Here is a 20,927-nt window from a genome sequence, read left to right on the forward strand (position 1 = left end):
GGCGTACATAGCAACCCCACCAGTATGTCTGGAATGCGAAAGGCAAAAAGCAACTTTGTATCCCGGAAAATTGCACTGATCAAATGCATCAGCATCTACTATATGGGTTTCGGTTAAAAATACTAACATAGGACGTTTTGTTTCCGCAAAGCAATATAATTTGTAGATAAACCAGCAATATTCATTTCTAACTTCCTCTCACATTGCGATTCTTTTAGCTGCTATTTACTAAAAAACATGTTGATTTTTCTTTTTACAAACAGTCTCCGATAAACCGTACACTGTGAACTAGAAGCTGGATAAATAATTTTTTTTTCCACATAAGCACTGATGATGGTTGCATGTAGCAGCCGAAATACGTATCTGCGGACGGTATACGATTAAAGGGTATTCGATTTTTAGTGGTAGAAATAAATGGAAACAAAATATATTCTCAATATTAGAAGCTGGATGTTTAACGTCCAAATTCATTTTCAATTCTTTATTTGACTTTATACAATTCACGCCGTTAACTTCAGTTGATGAGCAATCAGATGTCTTGTGTTGCCCGCTACATTTGGAACATGTTTCGGGATTAACACACTGTGCTTTTATGGCCAAATTCTCCACATTTAAAACAGCGCAAAACATCAAGGGCCTCTTGTACAGGACACTTATCCCACCCAATGCTTACCTTTCCAGCACTCATCAAAGTGTTATAAGTGTCCTTGTCAACTTCAACAATTACATTATATTTATTATATTTGAAGCGAGTATTTTACTCCGCAATAACTTTCACTTCATTGATGTTGATGTCATTTTGACTTTTCAACAGGTCAATGAAGTCTTCAAAGAAATTAAAAGACGCACCTTGGTCTGTCGTTGAAAAAATCATAGAAAAGAAAAAAACGGGAAGATCAGAAAGCTTCTCGTCCAAATACTCAAATTAACAAGCATTTACGAATGTGGAAAAACATTGCCAGAGAAATATTTGATCAAAAGTTACCATATGAATTATGGATTGATGTACCAGCAAGCAAAAATGTTGGCCTTCAAGTATGCCAAGGCGATTGGAAAATTGTTTCTCACACTCAAAGAAATCGACACGATATTATAAAGTGTTTTGCACTTGATTTCGCCCTACTGGTCAAAACATATAGAATTCATATGCAAAACACTTTAGAATTATTTATCGTGCAACACCTCATTTTCAATAGGAAAACGCTTTCAATTCTCGTGTTATGACATATAAACATAAAGTGTTTGGATTTTGAATCTTATATGAATGTTTACTGAGCTTCGAATGATTTTTATTCGATTTTAAAATGAAAACAGTTTTACATGAAAATGATTGCATATAATGTAATCTTTGTTTTATTTATAAAATTTAAAATTAAATTTTCACTATAACAATTCATCACCAAATATAAACTTCAGTTCTCTGTTGAAGAAGCCTGTAAAGCAAACAAAGAATTTAATTAATTCAATTTAATTAACCCTCTAGTGCCCAAGTTAATTTCTAAACGGGCTTCGGTAAAATCACTATGAACCATTATGAACACTTTTTAAGTACATATTGAAGCTTTTCAAAACTTCGACTGAAGCCCGCCAAATGGCGGTATTGGGCACTAGAAGGTTAACTGATGTTTTAGTAAACAAATACTTGTCTCTAGCGTAAAAATGCTTTCTTCAGAATCTCTGTGATTTTGTGCTGAAAGAACGAAATAAAATTAAAATTCGATTCTTTTACGTGAGGTAAATCAGTTACCTTGCAAAAACTTACAGATGTAGTCCGGAAAATCGTCGATTTTCTAAGCCGTATGACACTCGCTGACTTTTCATCTGTCGCCATACTTCTACTTTTCAGCACAAACGGCACTTCATTTTACATATAAAAACAAAACAAATCCACTGAAAGTGTTTCGCACATGATAATCACTGTGATGAAACAGTGAGGCAGATTCAAGTGCAATTCACTTGAAAGGGATGTTGGAATCATACGTAAATGAAGTGCGGCTCATGGATGTAAGTTGATGTGTGCGACAACTTGAAACGAAAGTGAAAAATGATTGAATTCGATAAAAAAAATTCTTCTAATAACAATGCGGAATCATTTTCATATCCAGTTGAAGAAACACTTGGATGGAGCGTGCGTAGTTTTTTCAGTGCAATGTTCTGGAACACTTTAGGGAACATCCATAAATGACGTAGCATTCGAGAAGGGAGGGGAACTGTTTTGTCTGTTTAGGGTCAATTTTATTACCTGCTTGTCTTTTCTTGTTTATTTATTATGTAAGGTATGATTTTGATAATAGAGTTTGCAAAAAAAATTGTCATGGAGGGGGAGGGGGTGGTGAGGGTTTGTAATAAAGCAGCGTAATTATCTAGAGGGAAGTCTGACTTAATGACGAAATGTTACGATGGGGAAGGGAGTGTCAAAAAAACCTAAAAAGCTACGTCATTGATGGATGTTCCCTTAATAAGAATAATAAGGAAAATTTCAGAAGCTTGGGATATTTTTACAAAGTTTGTTCTGAACTGAGTTTATTTCAGAGCATTCGATGTGGACGCTCACCAGGAACCATACAACAACACTCAATAATAATTAGGTTACTTAATTTGCTTTTTCCGACGCGAAAACGAAAGTACTAATTAATGCCAAATGAGTTCAAATTACGCAAAAAATAATCGATCATTTTTTAATTGTCTGAAACTATGCACTCGTACTTGGTTCAGCAAACTAAGTATTTGTTCTTGGTAGAAGAATTTTCCTGAAAAGTAAATTTCAAGAACGTATCCATTTTAGCATAGGCTTTAGTTACCCTATTCCCGAGGAGTGATAGGGTTTTTCCTCGATAAATGACCTTCAAACTCTTCTTACTCAGCAACCACATGCACAATTTGTACAAACTTAAAGATCTGATCTCTAATCATTTCAAATAGTTCCAAAAATTTCAAATATATTTGTTAAATTGTAATCAAAGCTCAAATTTCTGTTGAATTCCCGCGGGGAATACAAGGGAGCTTTTTGTTGTACAGTAAAACTTTCTGAGAATGAACTGCAAGGAACTGGTGATACCTTGTACAGGGCTCGTAACGGTTAGACAATGCAACAGTAGTGACTTCAGTGACCAAAATATCAAGAAAAAGTGACTCTACATTTTTCGAAAAGTATCCAAATAAGTACTAACAAGTCATTCAGTAGTGCGCGCATTTTATGCTAATTACTATATTTTTTTCGTCAAAACCAGTGATTAGCCGAGATTTTGTTTCCAGTTTCTTGCACTTCATCATCATCACGTTTACAATTGCTACCGAACTATTGACACATCTTCTAACATCGCCTTTTCAAGCTTCACTATCGCCATTGTCATATTCCAGTAATCAAAAATGGTGATTACTTTCTTGCAACCAATTGACAGAAGACTCAAAGACTTGAATAGTTTGAATGTGTTCATAACTCGAAATATAGTGAGTCCAATTGAAGACGAAGTCACACGTTGATGTTATCAAATTTCTATCAATTAGAATTCATTGGAACTAGCTTAAATGCGATTAAATCTATCATTAAAATTTTCAACAATACAAAAGCACCTGGTGACATTTTAATTGAAGTTCTTCTTGAGAAATTCGCAGAAATTGTTTCAATATGAATATTTAGCCGAATTATGAAAAAATGCCAAAAATACTCCAATTTTAAAGTCGGATTAAGGATCCAGCTGAGACAAGTTGTCGACCAACCAATTTATGATGATACGAGCTAATAAATCTGAAGGTTATTCAGGTGAATTTAATTCGAAATAGTAAATTGCCCCTCAAAAAGTTAGTGCCCCTAGACGTTTCAGAAATGCTTCAAGTCTTAAAAGACTTTCATAAAGCTTTCCCGTAAGTAAACGTAAAAACGACGAACACAGCGAGTAATTATCCTGCGGCCTTTTGACGCAGTTCTGCGTTTACCAGGAGCACCCAGATGAATAGGAATGGTTAAAAAGCTATACTTTCTAGAGTACTCATTTGAGATTTGAGACAACTTTTTTTGCCGACCAGTGCAACTTTTATTTTCAATCAAATCCAATCAAATTGGATGAGTTTCTCAACAAAAATATTTTTTGTTCAAGATTCAAGTTACCAAAAGCGAAGCTAAACTGTTTTAATTACTGGTGCGAATTTTGGCAGGAACCAGTTTAGGTCTGATCCGTTTTAGTTTTGTGATATAGGTGAAAAAACTTATGATAGTCGTAACTCATATCAGTTTAAAATAAATTTAAATAGTCAGGGAAAAAAATTTGGAACATCAGGGAGAATCAGAGAATATCAGGGAATTTAATTTTGGAAATTGAGTCGCCACCCTGTCCGATGTCTATAACGATGCATTCTTCGACAGTGTAATAATATAACGCGCTAGGTGACCACCCTATTTACTCGTGTGTCAAAGTGGGTCAATACTCGGAAGAATACGAAGCGTGGAGCAGATTCGGGTTGACGGGAATAACGAAAGACAAGGTAGGTTAATCTAGCGTATACACTCGTATGGTGCGGACACCATGGCTAGCAACAGCAGAGATAGGATTTTATAATGTCCAAGTAACAGGCAGGATGAATTCAAGTGTTTTTCTAGGATAACACAAAAAAAATAATAAAAATCAAGATAGAAAAGTGTCCGAAACTGCCCCCCTCTCTCCTATTTAACGGTAGAACAAATCAAATCGTTATTCGCCGATTTGCTACATTATATAGACAAAATGGGCTTGAACTAATACAAGTTAGTGAAGATAAAGCATTGATGAACGTATAAGAACATCATGAATATTAGTTGGTAATAATAAATCAACATTCATTTTTATAACGTTATTTTTTTGCTGATAACGGAGCAACAGGAAAAAATGCATTCTTAAGAAATGCATTGAGTGCAATTACTAACAAGATCAATGATTGGTTAGACCATGATAATTGATTCAGAATTAAAATATACTGCCTATAATCGCATATCAGTCCCATCTTCATTTTCACAAAGTTGGGAAAACAGCGCGTAAGGTATTTTTTATGCTTAAGTTATTTCAGCTGTTGAGCGAGACATTTACCATAACTTCTCTATAAGAACGACAAGAATGCAGGTGGGACTGGTATGCTCAACATAAAGTATCACATGGCTTTGTTGGCATTCATTCTACTCCAATTACTCCAAAAATAACCGTTCTTTCTATCGTGTAACTTCGAGAATGAGCCGAGAGTAATTATTTTACGATTCGAGCAGTTTTTGAACCGAGATATTGGAGGGAGTGTTCAACCAAATGGAAGAACATCGATACAAAACGTAACTACGCTTCTCGCACAATAAGCTCAGAATGATGGCTAGAAACATGTTAAAGAAAAATTGGATTTTCTCACGCATCTTTACAAGGGTGTATTTTTTTGAATATATCATAGCTCTTGAGTTGTACTGCAAAACGTATTATCTAGATTTGTTGGTAAGAGAAAAAAAACTGTGGAAACCACATTTAAAAAAATGCGAATTGCTCATCATGTAATCTCGACAGTAACTTCTGATAACCGTCATTTTGCATCTTTTATAGGATAGGACAAATATGCCTATTTTCGGGTAAATTTTTACCCCTCTTACCATTTGTAAAAAAATCTAAGACTATTCCAACTATTGCTGTAAACCCTGAAAGTTTCAGTCTAATCGGAGCACCTCGAAACAAGACCTAGTTGCGGCCCTTCCGAACTGGCTCTTAAGTGTCACGAACTTTAGCGAAAAAGCGATATGATCTTTTGCTAGTTAACAATGCTAGCTAATTACCATCAGCAGAGGGGCAGTGAAAGTCCTAGTTCCTACAAAAAAAAAAAAAACAGAAGAACATTCATATTATGCAAGCTTTCCCAGTTGGTGTTTTACTGCTAACTGTTGAGTACGGCATTCCCAACAAAATTTATTTGCTACTCTGTGTATTGACGGGCTGATTTTAAGGTGAAACGGGACGTGGTCGGATCAACTCGAATTTTGCAATCTAATTTTTTCTTGATTTATGAAGACTACGTACATGAAACTTTGATCAATTGTTTTCACAACTGTTGCATGCCTGAAGTAGCAATTTGAGTGCTGTTTATTTAGTGGAAGCCGATTTTTTTACGATCAAAATACAGAAGTAAAAAGAACTCTAACCTCAAAATTGTATGGAAAAAGGCCACAATCCCGTTTCTCCTTAAATTAGGAATATTATTGAAGCCAAAATAATTCCTACGTCAAGACTGTGTTTGTGCACTAAGACACAAACTCTTCTTCTTTTGTTTATATTAAAAGCAATACGATTTAGCAAAACACCTTACCTGATTCTAGGATTTTACCTATCAATCATAACGGGAAGAGTTCCATTATATTCTGAAAAAAATGATACTGATTTCTACTCAAGTTTATGCGAACTTTGTGTGTGAAAAAAAAACGAAAAATAAAACAATGGATCAGGAAGCCTCTTCAGAACTACCGGTCATAGAAAATATCATGAACTAGTCCACATAGCGGAGTGACTTCCTCGTGAAAATTTTATTTAGATTAAAAAAAAAAATTTAAGTAATAAAAAATTACTTCTACATTAGGTTTTTTAGATTAATAAAATTGGAATACTAAATATTTCAAAATGAGCACTCTCAGAAAAAAAATTGAAAGTTTTTTTTCCATGTCTACGAATAATTATGTAGGTATTAACAATAGTTAAAATCTTTTCAGATTTATTGTAAAATTAACTTTCATTTGACGAACATTAAATATTGATATCTGGTTTGAGTCAAACAATCGAATGTCGAAACAAAACAAAACGAAATTTAACCTTAAATCGGTTTCGTAAAAAGTAGTCAGTTTTGCTTAGAGAAAGTGTTTTTTCCTTCGATTGAATCCGCTTTTCGCTTCTACATTTTTAACACCCTGTAAAATTCGTAATTGGCCATTTTCGATTCGTTTAGATCGAAATGATTATCTCCGGATGTTGTTTTGTGCGTCTCTGCATGTGCTCACTACAGACACTGGCATATACACGTTATGAAAAGACGAGCCCAGCCGACCATGCCAACACGCCGCATCGATCGACCACAGCAACCGATGCGCCAGGGAATTGATGAGCCAGGAGAAACCAGCGTAGCAACAGCCAGGGTAACTACATCGAGACGACCAACGCCAACTTGCCCCATCGATCGGACGCAACGATCGATGCACCGTAGAAATGATGAGCCAGGAAGAATCCAGCGTAGCAACAACCCAGGAAGGCAACGTAGACACGACCACCGAGTACCAACGTGGAGGACCCATCGAACGATATTGGTTGTGCTGACTAGGTAGATTTAGTTAATAAAAGGTTTAGCGATAGGAATATCGAGTCAGTCTTAAGCGTGCGTTCTCTTGTAATCGGTCTTAAACGTGAATAAATATTTTTTTATAATACTCGTAACCATTCGAGCATTACTGGCGCAGTCGACGGCAAGTGCGTGGAAGTAGTGAAACGCTAAATTTCCTAAGTGCGAATTAAGGAAAAGACTTAGTGCGGAAAAAGCAGTGCTAAGTGAACCGGAAAAAATACAAGTCCAAGTGAAAATTAGGACTTAGTTAAACAAACCAAAAGTGACTATCAAGTGATATCGCAAATAGAAGCTGCACTTAGTGAAAATAAGCGCAGTTTTAACAAATAAAAGCGCTTGGAAACAGAGCACCTCACGAAAGCCCAACCCGAGCAACATTCATCGAGAATAACCGGATCATCGGCGAAGCCACTGGTGAGCGCATATCACTCAGTTTGCGTGATTCGGAGCGACGGAAGGACCCACACACATCTACCTACAACCTACCAGAGGACCATACTTGAGACTCCAGATGATGCTGAAAGCATTTCTGTAAGTAAAACACTCTTGAACTAAATCTAAACATAATTCAATCGTCACTTTTTATCGAGACTAGTTGCCGATTGAATACCACATATCACAACGAAGTGTGTGAAACTCAAAATAAATTTGTGAAGCTAGTGCAAGTGTGAGCGCATATCTAACTTAAAACTGGTTCGCATATTGTTTAGTTCCCATAACAAGTGAACAAACAAATCTCACTTCATTTAAAATGGAGCGTGAACTTATGATCTCCCCAGACCTCATGCCAGCACCAGAACTGGACGAGTTAGGAGACCATCAAAATGCACCACCACAGGTGCAACAACAAGAAATAACAGTGGAGCAATTGCTTCAACATATTAGAAACCTGACTGACACCCAGCAGGATCTTGTTTCAACCATTAGGCAAATGAAAGCCAAAGCAGAAGATCCATTCCTGCAATTTCAGACACCCGATCCGATTAAAAACTTACCAACTTTTAACGGTAATAAAAAAGAAACGAGTGCATGGCTCGAAGACGCTGAGAACACACTCGGTTTGTTCGAACGGTATCGTGGCCAGGCAGTATACTCTCAACTCGTTAGAGCAGTTAAGAACAAAATCATAGGGGAGGCAAAGGAAATCCTGATCGCCGCGGGTAACCCTAACAATTGGATCGACTTAAAAGATGTCATCCTAAATTCTTTTGGAGATAGACGTGATCTCACGTCTCATATCCAGTCGCTATTCTACATAAATCAGGGCAAGAAAAGTTTGCCAGAGTACTACAATAAAATCAAGACCATCGACACTGCCATTAAATCCACGGCAGCGACGATGGATGATTACAGACATTCAACAAAAGCAATTAACAACCTCGTTAGTCTTATGACGCTTACCAGGTTTATTGATGGCTTAACAGATGACCTTTCAATGCACGTGAGAAGCTACAGGCCAGAATCTTTAGAGGAAGCCTACGCCATCACTACGCAGTATGCGAATGCAGCATACAGACGTACGCTAAATAAGAAGCCGACAATAGATAACATGGACAAACAAAGTTTTCATAATAGACAGGCGAAACAAAACAATTACAACAACAACGGCAACTCGCTTAATGCGAAACCTGCCAACTCCAATTCCAACAACCCAAACCATTCAAAAACATATGGGTCGGGAAAATTTAAAACGAGAAGCTCACCATCGGACGATGACGTCTCCATGAGAACGGCGAAATCTCGTGTCGAGGTGAATAACCACGACAATAAAACAGAACGCGAAAGCAAACTTGAGGAAAAACCTGACACCTCAAATCAGCTGGAGGAATCCGTTCTAGAGTCGGATGACGATGACTACTTCGTCGACGACGAGCTAAATTTCCAGGTGAGCGAAGCACTAAAAGCAAAAAGGTAAAGAATAACAACAACTTCATACCCTATATTACAATTCCAACGTCGAAAGGTGAAATGAAATTTTTGGTCGATACAGGTGCGAACAAAAACTATCTTTCACCAGACCACGTCAATATAGAAAACTGCAAAACCGAAACGGGAATTAAGGTGACGAACATAAAAGGAACCCACTCAATAAACAGATCGGCCTCTTTCGACCCGTTTCAAATCAACAAGAAATTGAAGTTTTTCATCTTTAAATTTCACAACTTCTTTGATGGATTGATTGGTTATGAGTCGTTAAGAGACTTGAACGCTCAAATTGACATTCGCAAAAACACATTAAAAATCGGGAGAAAGACCATTCAGATGAAAAAGAGATTCCCAGATAATCACAGAATAAATATAACAGAACAGGAATTCCAATTTGTAAAGATTAAAAAAAAAAAAAGACGGAGATTTTCTCATTAAAGAAGAAAAGCACCACGAAAACTTCACCATATTATTAGGCCTCTATAAGAGTGAGAATAATTTAGCCTTCATAGCAGTGCAAAATCATACCAAGTCCCCAATAGAAATCAACATAAACCAACTTCAAGCTAAAACTGAAAAATGTGAAATTATCAAGTTACCTGATGCAGACATCGCATCGAAGAAAATCAACTACAACATTCGAGACAAACACATGAATGAACTAGAAAAAGATGCTCTTAAAGAAGTAATCAACAAAAATAAAGACGTTTTGTATGAAGAATCTGAAAAACTAACTTTTACACACAAAATCAAACATAGCATACGAACGACTGATAACATACCAATTCATGTAAAGTCATATAAATGTCCACAAATATTTGAAGCTGAAATTCAGAAGCAAGTGAGGAAAATGCTGAATGATGGTATCATTAAGGAGTCTATCTCTCCATACACTGCCCCGGTATGGGTCGGACCGAAAAAAGCAGATGCCTCAGGTGTAAAAAAATTTCGTTTGGTAATCGACTATCGAAAACTGAACGAAAAAACGATCAATGACAAGTACCCAATACCAGATATCACAGATATACTGGACAAATTGGGAAGAGCCTGTTACTTTTCGACAGTTGACCTGGTTTCCGGATTCCACCAGATACAACTTTCAGGGGAAGATACCGAAAAGACCGCTTTCTCAGTAAATTCAGGAAAATACGAATTTACCAGAATGCCGTTCGGTCTTAAAAATGCTCCGGCTACATTCCAACGCGTTATGGACTGTATCTTGAGAGATCTTATCGGAGTGTGTTGTTTTGTCTATATGGACGATATAATAATATTCTCTAGTTCTCTCCAGGAGCATAAAAAACATCTGGATATGATTTTAAAACGACTTAAAGACGCTGGACTAAAAATTCAATTAGACAAATGCGAATTCTTTAGAAAGGAGGTTCAATTTTTAGGACACACCGTTTCAGAAGACGGAGTACGGCCAAACGAGGATAAAATTAAAAGTATCAGATCGTGGCCAATACCTAAGAATGAAAAAGAGGTTAGACAGTTCCTCGGAACCTTAGGATATTACAGGAGATTCATCAAAGATTTCGCCAAACTAGTAAAGCCTTTGACGAGCCTGTTAAGAAAAGATAAAGAATTCGAAATCACTCCTGAAATCAACGAATGTTTTCAGAGATGTAAACAAATATTAATAAGGGACCCGATACTTATGTATCCGGACTTCTCCAAAGATTTTATTTTGACAACCGATGCAGGCGATTACGCAATTGGAGCTGTTCTTTCGCAGGGCACACCTGGAAAAGATCGTCCAGTAGCATACGCATCAAGGACATTAAATAAAACTGAAGAGAGATATAGCACAACAGAAAAAGAACTATTAGCCATTGTATGGGCGGTAAAGCATTTTAAACCGTACCTATACGGACGAAAATTCAAGTTGGTGACAGATCACAAACCATTAATCTATTCCCTTACGAACACAAATGACAAGATAGTGAGATGGAAGTTAAACCTAGGAGAATTCGGTTATGAAATCGAATATAAACCGGGCAAACAGAACGTCATTGCAGACGCACTATCAAGAATTAGAACCGAAACAAACGAAGAAGTCAACGTTAATACCTCAAGCGACGACTTAGAAACGGTCCACTCAGCGGACACTAGCGATGACTACTTTATAAGTTGCACGGAAAGACCAATTAATCTGTTCAAAACGCAATTGATCTTTAAAATTGGCAATATAGATACCGATCTTCATGAAGAGGTTTTCACAAAATATCACAGATATACAATTGCTAGACCTCAATATACAGAGGTTGATATTGTGAACATCTTCAAAAACTATCTGAACCCCAAAGGAGTTAACTGCATAAAAGCTCCAGTTTCACTGCTACAATTAATTCAAGAAACCTATAAAACACATTTTTCCACTAATAAAATTTTCAAAGTATTTATTTCAGAGAAGCTGCTAGAAGACATCCGTCTAGATACCGAGCAAGATGAACTTATCGAACAAGTCCACGAATTTGGTCACAGGGGGATAAAGGAAAATAAGAAACAGATTCTCCAAAAATACTTCTTTCCCGAGCTTGAAAGGAAGCTGAAAATTTTTATCACATCCTGTGATATTTGCAAACGTAGCAAATATGACAGAAAACCTCCAAAACTGATACAAAGAAGTACCTTTGGTGAAACTGTTTTTGACAGAATCCATATCGACGTCTTTTTCATGAAAGGTCATAAATGGCTCACAATCGTTGATTCATTTTCCAAATTCGCGAATATAATTGCACTCGAAACAAGAACCATTATTGACATGGAAAAAGCAATAACGGATCACATTAGACAGTTTGGAAGACCTGTAACGATTGTGTGCGATCAAGAACCTTCCTTTAAATCCATTGATTGTATCGGATTCCTAAACGATTTAGGAATAGTCGTTCATCACGCTAGTTCCTCCGAATCGAATGGCATTGTTGAAAGGTTTCACTCAACATTGATTGAGCTGTACAGAACTTTACACGCGAAGTACAAAGATTTGGCATTAAACGAAATAATGAATATTTTAACCGACATTTACAACAATACTTTTCATTCGGCAATCAATCAAAAACCACGCGATGTAGTCTTTAACAAAACAAATATTACAAATAGCGAGGAAATCGCAAGAAATTTTGATAAAATTCAATCCGCGATAAAAGTTGAACTCAATAAGCGAAAGGAAGCACACGAGAATAAATTTGATAAAAATGAAACACCAAAAACTTTAAATATAAATGATAAAAAATACATAAAAATTGGTCAAAGACAAACCAAAGATCAAAACCTTTATAAAATTGCAACTGTTAAATCCAATGATGAATTCACTTTTACTGATGCAAACGATATTAAAATCCATAAAAACCGAATTAAAAACTAAACATTTAAACCATCCCTTTTTCCTTTCAGAATAATTTTCATCCACACAATTAATGCTACCATATACAAAGAAATTCCCAACAGCAATGGACTGGTTGCATTCAAAATCAAAACAGCAAGGATCAAAACTGGATATGACAGGACATTACACAAAATCAATCTTAGGTCGCTAGAAGACAACGTAAAATATATAGAAAAAAATTACCCAGTCATTCAAAACAATTGAACACTTAGAACAAACTCTTGTAGAAAAAATTAAAGTAGCCAACGGAAAACTTAGGAGTTTAAATACACACCAAGTCCGACAAATTCAAATCAATGAACTTTTTAAAGACAAAATCAACAACATTACAGATGCACTTGGAAAAATCAGCTCCAAAATATCAAAAGAATATAATTCAGTACAAGGCTTGAGATCAGATTTAGAATTCATTAACCTTATTTGGAATACAGATAAAATTATTCATATTTTAGAGAACATCGAGGAACAGATAGAATTTTCTAGAATAGGCTTGTTAAACAAAAATATTCTTTCAGTAGAAGAGAAAATGTACATTTTCGATAAACTTGTAAACCAAAACCTTAAATTGAATTATTTAGACGAAATTTTTCAGTACAGCACAGCTAGTATCGGCATCAGCAAAGGACAAGCAGTTATACTCATCAAGACACCAATTCTAGACGAGAAGACGTACGACCTTTTGGAACTTCATACCTTGAAAATCAACGAAACACGAATCGACACTCATATCAACCTGGTTACTAAGCATGGCGATCTAATTTACTCCCAAACATCAAAATGCGACATATGCGAGGGTAACAACTTGGTGGAAGACGAATGTATCTACAAAATTTTAACCCATCAAACACCAACATGCCCGCATGTAAAGACGAAACAAGCATTCCAAGTCAATGAAATTGTAAAAGGCGTTATCCTGATCGATACCTCCGAAAACACTGAAGTAAGAGACTCTTGTGGAAACTCGAAGATGGTACGGGATGCCACCATTGTAGAAACCGAAAACTGTACCATTAGAATTCGCAACCTTACATTCTCTGGAAGGCTTGACGTAGTTCAACAAGACGAGTATCTGGTTCCAATCTACAGCAAACCTCTACAAAACACATCTTACTCAAAAGATGACGAAGAAAACTTTATGCTTCGGATCCTGAACCTAGAAGAACTCAGCGAGATTCAAATATCTCTAAACCATACACAAAAACGGGTAACATATGGAGGTGTCATCCTCCTCGCACTAACCTTTTTTTTGTTTCTTCACTGCATTTTTCTACAGAAAAATACATGCGAGGGTGAGCAAGGAAAATCACACCAAGCTACCAGAACTTCTTACCCTCAAACATATAGGAGAAATAGACGGGACGGCTAAGACAAATGAAGATACGCCTAAGCACGGAAGCAATGGAGTCCACACCATGACGCCATTATCCGAGGTCCTTAAACATCAAACGAGGACGCTTGATACTTATGGGGGGAGACGTTATGAAAAGACGAGCCCAGCCGACCATGCCAACACGCCGCATCGATCGACCACAGCAACCGATGCGCCAGGGAATTGATGAGCCAGGAGAAACCAGCGTAGCAACAGCCAGGGTAACTACATCGAGACGACCAACGCCAACTTGCCCCATCGATCGGACGCAACGATCGATGCACCGTAGAAATGATGAGCCAGGAAGAATCCAGCGTAGCAACAACCCAGGAAGGCAACGTAGACACGACCACCGAGTACCAACGTGGAGGACCCATCGAACGATATTGGTTGTGCTGACTAGGTAGATTTAGTTAATAAAAGGTTTAGCGATAGGAATATCGAGTCAGTCTTAAGCGTGCGTTCTCTTGTAATCGGTCTTAAACGTGAATAAATATTTTTTTTATAATACTCGTAACCATTCGAGCATTACTTACACATGCTACCGGTAAGTATTTTTAGTACTATGTAAATTTTAGCAAGCATTAATTTACAACTCAAAAAAAAAATAACATTTGCCTCTGGTGTATCTAGTAGGGTGGGGAAAAATGATCGATTTTCCAGAACCAAGTTTTTTTGGTTCCTTTTGGGGCCCCACACAACCTTGAACTCACCGGAAGTCGATTTGTTTTGTCTCCGCTTGGCGCATTGCATTTCAAATTTGTATGAAAATTTATATGGGAAAACCTACTTTTTTGCATTTACCTTTCTAGAGAGCTCAATAATGCTCTAATAATGCACTACATTATGTTAAAGTTTAGTATTTTAGATGCCGAACAACTTTGCAGAAGATACTAAAGAGCTAGGATGTCCCTAAAAAGAGCTATAGCTGTTCAAAGTTGAGTATGTCGATTTAAATGCAGAAAATCTTGTTTTCTGCAAACATTACCAATGCACATGCACCTGTGTCAGTAGGATTCCCATCAGAAGTAACCTGGCGTAACGAGTTTATACACTCAACTGGATCAAGCAAACAAATTTAGGTCAATATTCTAGGCGTAGGTAGAGTCTACAACGTGTTTCAGAGGTTACTTCAGATGGAAATCTGACTAACGCCGGTACACTGGCAGTGTTGGCAGAAAAAATGATCTGCTACATAAATTTCGACACAATCAACTTTGAACAGCTCTAGTATTTTTTGGGACACCCTAGCTCTTTAGTGTCTTCGGCCAAGTTGTTAGGCATCAAAAAACCTACCATCTGAAGTCATGAAACCTATGGTTTGGGCCATTTTGAGCTCTTTAGAATGGAAAATGCAAAAAAGTTTGTTTTTCCATACAAATCTCCATATAAATTTGAAATGCAAAACCAATCGACTTTCGATAAATTTAGGATTGTTTGGGGCCCGGAATAGAACAAAAAAAACTTGGTTCTGGCTTTCTGCTATCAAGTTTCGGTTTTTCCATATAACGATTCCCCACCCTAGTATCTAGTCAACCTAATATAGTGTATCTATCATCCCTGGGTGTGACATTATCATCGATATATTAAGTATCATGATTAATTCTCCGTAATATGAAATGAATTTTATTTTCAAAAACCTAAAGTAACATTTCGTTCCAACTAGTCAGTGTGTTTAACCGTTCGTTCGTGTTACATTCTACACCGTGCAGGCAAATCGAATACAAGTGGAAATTGCTAGTTGTGTTTAGAGAGGCCCTGTTCTCTTTGTTTCGTTCTATCGTTTCTCTGGCTCGCTCTGCTCCGATTCAAACAATTAGGCTTACTGGAATCAATAGCTAGTTTTCTTGTTTTTTTTTTAAACTGATTTGATTTGGTAGGAAATGTGTGTTCAAATTGACGTTTGGTTGAGTGTTTTGTGTATCATTTTGTTTTTGTTTTGTCGCATCAAAAAGAAGCAAAATGCATCTGTTTTAGTGTTGCTCCGTAGTTTCTGAGCAATAGCAATCTGTATCGATTATTATTAGACTTATGTTAACTTACTACTAAGCTTACAATCTACGTTATAGGCGTTTCGATTTAATTGTGGGGTTTCAATTATAGTTGACATGGTTTAATATTCGAAATAATGAAAAAGTTTCGAGAGTTTTTTTGAGTGGCCGGGAAGTGAAATCCTAATGAAAACAAGGTTAAATGCTGTTCGAGTTTTTAGTGCACACCAATGGTTTTGTATACTTTCATTATAAATCCATTCATAAAAATTAACAGTATTTTTCGATTAAGCTAAAACTTTTCCTGAAAAAGTAGCATAAATTGAAAAAGCAAAAAAGCCTGACGTTAGAGAGACTCAGTTGACCTGAGAAAACTAAAGAATATTATCATGAAGACAAAAGAGTTTTAGAAAACAAGTGTGACGTAACACCTCGCGTAGGTTACCCAATGTTCCGTCACGAAGCATGGCACATCAGAATTTTTAGCCTTCCGCTGAATTTAGTGAAAAAACCAAGCAAAATGTAAACTAACGTATTAGCCTGCTGCCGTGATTACTCAACACTGTGGATCAAGCAGTTTTAATACAAACTAGAACAGTGACCGGTTGCGGAGTTTAATTAAACGCAGGAAACACCTTGCAATAACAAAACATTCCAGAGCATTCTTGTTTTTAACTAAAAAAACTGTCTTAATTTCGTCATCACAAAAATTCTCGCTATTCTTTTGTCTTATTTTCGTCATCTTGTCTATACCGTCGTACTTACGTTCTACTTACACTTCACCAAGAATGCAGTTACCTGCATCTACCTCTCCCCCTACCCTCCGAAGGTGCGACTACCTGTTGCTAGTGATTCCTGAAAGATAAGTAGGTTAGTAAAAAGTAGAAAGAAAACCATCTCACACACTCAATCATTCTGGGTTAGCTACACCCGTGTCCGATTTCTCTCATCTGCAATCATCTCAATTATTCCGGGTAAGCTATTCCCGTTGTCTTCGTTCACAAAATCTTATTTTCTAATAGCATAGTCAGAATCTCGAGCGTGGTAGTCATTCTATTCGTCTGGGTGGTTCAGCTTCCTTAAGCCTGTATCAGACTAACCGTTGCAGCGGTCAACCGCTACCGTTCCGTTCTTTTTCGACCAATCAGAACACAGCGGTCGACCGTCGCTTGTTGTTGTTGTTGCAGAAAATAGAATCTTTTCTATTTTTGCCGCCGACCGTTCCCAACGGTTGCCGGCTGCTGTCATTGACATGGCGAAGGCAAACGAATCTCTTCACACCTACACAAGATCACATATAGAGACTTGACAAATGAAAATGTGTGCTTCTCTTTTTGGCACACACGACAGCCAGTCAAAACATTGATAGCACCGGCAACGCTGGTTGGCGATGTCAATTTTCGACCAACGCACACTGGCAAAAATGAACCCAAATTCTTACTAATTGAAAGCCGCTGGGCTGGATACCTTAAATAAATAAAATTTCTTATGTGAAATTGGTCAATAAATCGATAGGTGATATTTTCATTATCAGCAGGGCACGGGAAAGGGTCTATATTTCCAAAAATACGCAAAAATAGGGTGAAAGAAACGAAAAAGACCATTTCCCGTGCCCTGTTCAAAATGAAACCATCGCTTATCAATTTGTTGACCAATTTTACATAAGAAATGCTATATTTAAGGTATCCAGCCCAGCGGCTTTAATTAGTGGGAATTTGGGTTCATTTTTGCCAGTGTGCGTTGGTCGAAAATTGACATCGCCAACCAGCGTTGCCGGTGCTATCAATGTTTTGACTGGCTGTCGTGTGTGCCAAAAAGAGAAGCACACATTTTCATTTTTCAAGTCTCTATATGTGATCTTGTGTAGGTGTGAAGTTGGTCTGTGTCATGCTATTTTAGTGAGCTAGTAGTATTCAGTCTGCTCTAGTTTTCCTTTTTCTTAATGCGTAACTTTCACACGCATGAATCGTCTCGTGTATTTATTTAATTCGTTTCCAAAAATAGATGTCCTTTCTTTTATGCATCATGTTTTTCCATCTCATCCCAGAGTCGGGATCTAATATTATCATTTGTATCAAAAAAAACAAAAAATTTTCCGATTTTAGTATCGTTTGATTTACCGCATGAATTGTAGCCCCCCGTGTGTGCTATACGGCTACGTCATTTTTTTCGTCGCGCGTTTGTTCCATGTGTATTCCTTCGCTAGCTGGAGTGCCTGCCGCGAGTGCATGCAATTATGCTGAATCGCCGAGTTTGCAGTTTGGAGGATTGACTATATAAACCCTTGCCGGCGTTTCCAATAATCACTTCCATGACCGCACCGGTAAGTGCGTCACCCCGTGTACGTGCTGTCACGTTCACTTATACCCCTTTTTTTTTATTTCTTCTCTTTACAGCTGCTCCAAGGCCACGAGATGTGTTCTGCAACCGAGATGCTTCACTTCTTCTGCTGGTATACTGGACCTTCCACTTGGCTTAAGTGGAAGGTGCATCAGGGCAAGATGCCAGTTCAATGTGACACCACTGGACCCGCTCCAACCGGAGCCGTATGCGGGCTGCGTCTACTTGTTCTCCTGTTCCAGGACCTGTGGTTCCGGTGGATCGCCCCGGAGGATTTCCTAATAGAGCTACTCCACTGGCACCGATCGAGGTGGGCTCTGGCCGGCGTGCCAGGGCCGGCAACTTCTGACGACTGCGCCTTCCTAGATCGGAATATAGGTTGGGATGCGGCTGTGGTCGACGTGGGCCCGCCGCCCACCTTCTGGCACCGTTTGGGCAGATACATCCACCGTGGATCCCGGTGGGTTGATGACATCCGCGCGGTAACCAACATACCACTAGACGAGGCCATTGCTAGGCTACATCACCCAATGTGGCCGTGAACCGTATCCCGACATTACCAGTGTTATATTAACTCTGTACAACTATTTCACTATAGTCTGAATAATTATTGATAATCGGAAAATAATGTTTATTATTAATATTTTTTTTTTCTTCTTGAACAAAACCCTCCCCGTGTTCTTCCGCTTATGTCCACCATGGTTTTCGGTAGTATTTCGCTGTTTCTATTCGCTTCAGTTTGCCGCTTTTTGGGGTCTTCGCACCGTTTTGGCTTTTCTCCTTTATAGCTTCTACTTGTGGTGGTTCGATTGGACTATTTGTAATATGAAGGTCCTGATTTCCCTCATGCGCTGCAGCAGAGAAGGAAATATAAACAGCGCAACGTTGCAAACACGATAAGAAGAACGAATCTTATCCCATAAGTGAGTAGCTGTAACGCGGACACAAGAATTAACTTAATATTTATCCGCTAATCATTTTGCTAGAACATAGCTGTTGACTAAAAATTTACCCCGCAAAACAGAAATCATTAAAACTCTACTCTAAATTTACACGTTAGAAAACGAAAACTAACAGCTTGTATTATTTTTCCCTTTTATAAATAAAAACCACAGCTTGTGGTATTTTTCCCTTTCATAAATAAAAAAAGAAAAACACTTAGCTTGATTAATGTTCTTAATATTAACAAAGTTAAGTCACTCTGTGGGACTGTCTCGTTCTCCGCGCGTGGTCCGTGTCAGTACCACCTTTCGGTACGAAATCCAGGGCGCGGGAAAAATCAATTTAGAGTTTCGGTTCCCATTAATGAAAACTGAGAAATTTGAGGTATATCGAGTAATCATACCGCCCAGGATAGTAAACTCGACAGTTTTGATTTCACACATGGAAGAAGATGTGATTTTATTTTTTTTTTCGCGGTGGGAAGAAAAAAATGTATTGAAACGAAGTACTGGTTAATAAACAAGACAGAGAGAATGAGAGAAACTTATAACCGACGAGAGGTTATTCCAAGATAATGAGATGAAAGAATGACTTATTATGATAAATTATGATGAGAAGCGATTATCTAACGAGAGTTAGACTGATATTCAATGACTTAAAATCTGATACGAGAGTAGACCGATACTCAAAGACTTAAAAGACAGATGATGTGGAGACGATTATTTGATACGAAAGTTAAACCGAGATCCAATGCCCTGGAGACAGATTAAGAGAAAGTCATTTAAGAAAAAAGAAAAGAAACACAACGGTGAAAAAAAAATATCGCGAAAAAGAGAAGTTATATTGTGAATCGGATATGAGCGCATCATTAGCGAAATGACAAATTTGAAAACAAACGAGTATATGTACATTGGTATATTGAAACAACGGAAAGATTTATTTACGAAACAAAGTTGCGCAGATTTGTAAATCCGATAATAAGAAAAAATATTTCGAAAAGATGTAAAATTGTAATGATGAGCAGATTTTGCTACACGACGGTAAGATTTATGAAACGAAACGAAATGTAACAAAAACGATTGTATTCTCGCGGCAAATGTATCAAGTTTAATGTTGATATACTTTGAAGATAATTTTATATTCTTTGACGATGAGTTGTAATTCAAGACAAAAATATTGCTTATTGTACACTTTAGTAGGGGAAGATATCTCAAACTATGGATTAATCGAAATTATAAGCGGGCATAGATTGTAAGTAGAAGCGTAGATTAGATAATATAAAGTAAGAAGCCCGTACGCGAGTGAATATAGTTTTACACAGCGAGTGGGAAAATACAAACAAAAAGGAAAAATTGATGGCAAAAAATATATATGCACCACTTGCTTAGCAGGGTTAGCACTTAAGAAAACGAGAAACCAAACCTCAGAACGACGAAATGAGCAGATCAACGAGCGCAGACTCACCGTGACACCGAGTCGCCAGGACGCGACAGAAAGCGGCAATAGGAGAGTGGACGGTGGGGGAGTCGATAGCTAGTGAGGTATTGGGAGTAGCATCGAGGAGAAGATAACACCCAGCCTTCCGGTTCTCATACCGAAAAGAGATTTATAAACCCAACGAAGTGAGCCCAACTCGGCTCAC

The 20,927-nt window shown here is 37.5% G+C and overlaps 2 protein-coding genes across 2 annotated transcripts in view; one reads left to right on the top strand and one right to left on the bottom strand.

Moving 5' to 3' along the window:
* The window catches only part of LOC129727563 (myotubularin-related protein 9), a 95,138-nt gene that overhangs the window by 3,273 nt on the left and 70,938 nt on the right, over positions 1–20,927 (bottom strand). The gene's annotated exons all lie outside the window — the stretch shown is intronic.
* Positions 17,868–18,990, top strand: LOC129727565 (uncharacterized). The gene is made up of 2 exons (XM_055685507.1): positions 17,868–18,326; positions 18,400–18,990. Exons 1-2 carry the CDS (start codon positions 18,315–18,317, stop codon positions 18,883–18,885), a joined length of 498 nt encoding a protein of 165 aa, XP_055541482.1. The 5' UTR covers positions 17,868–18,314; the 3' UTR covers positions 18,886–18,990.

The sequence above is a fragment of the Wyeomyia smithii genome, chromosome 3, assembly GCF_029784165.1.
Source record: "Wyeomyia smithii strain HCP4-BCI-WySm-NY-G18 chromosome 3, ASM2978416v1, whole genome shotgun sequence".
NCBI lineage: Eukaryota > Metazoa > Arthropoda > Insecta > Diptera > Culicidae > Wyeomyia > Wyeomyia smithii.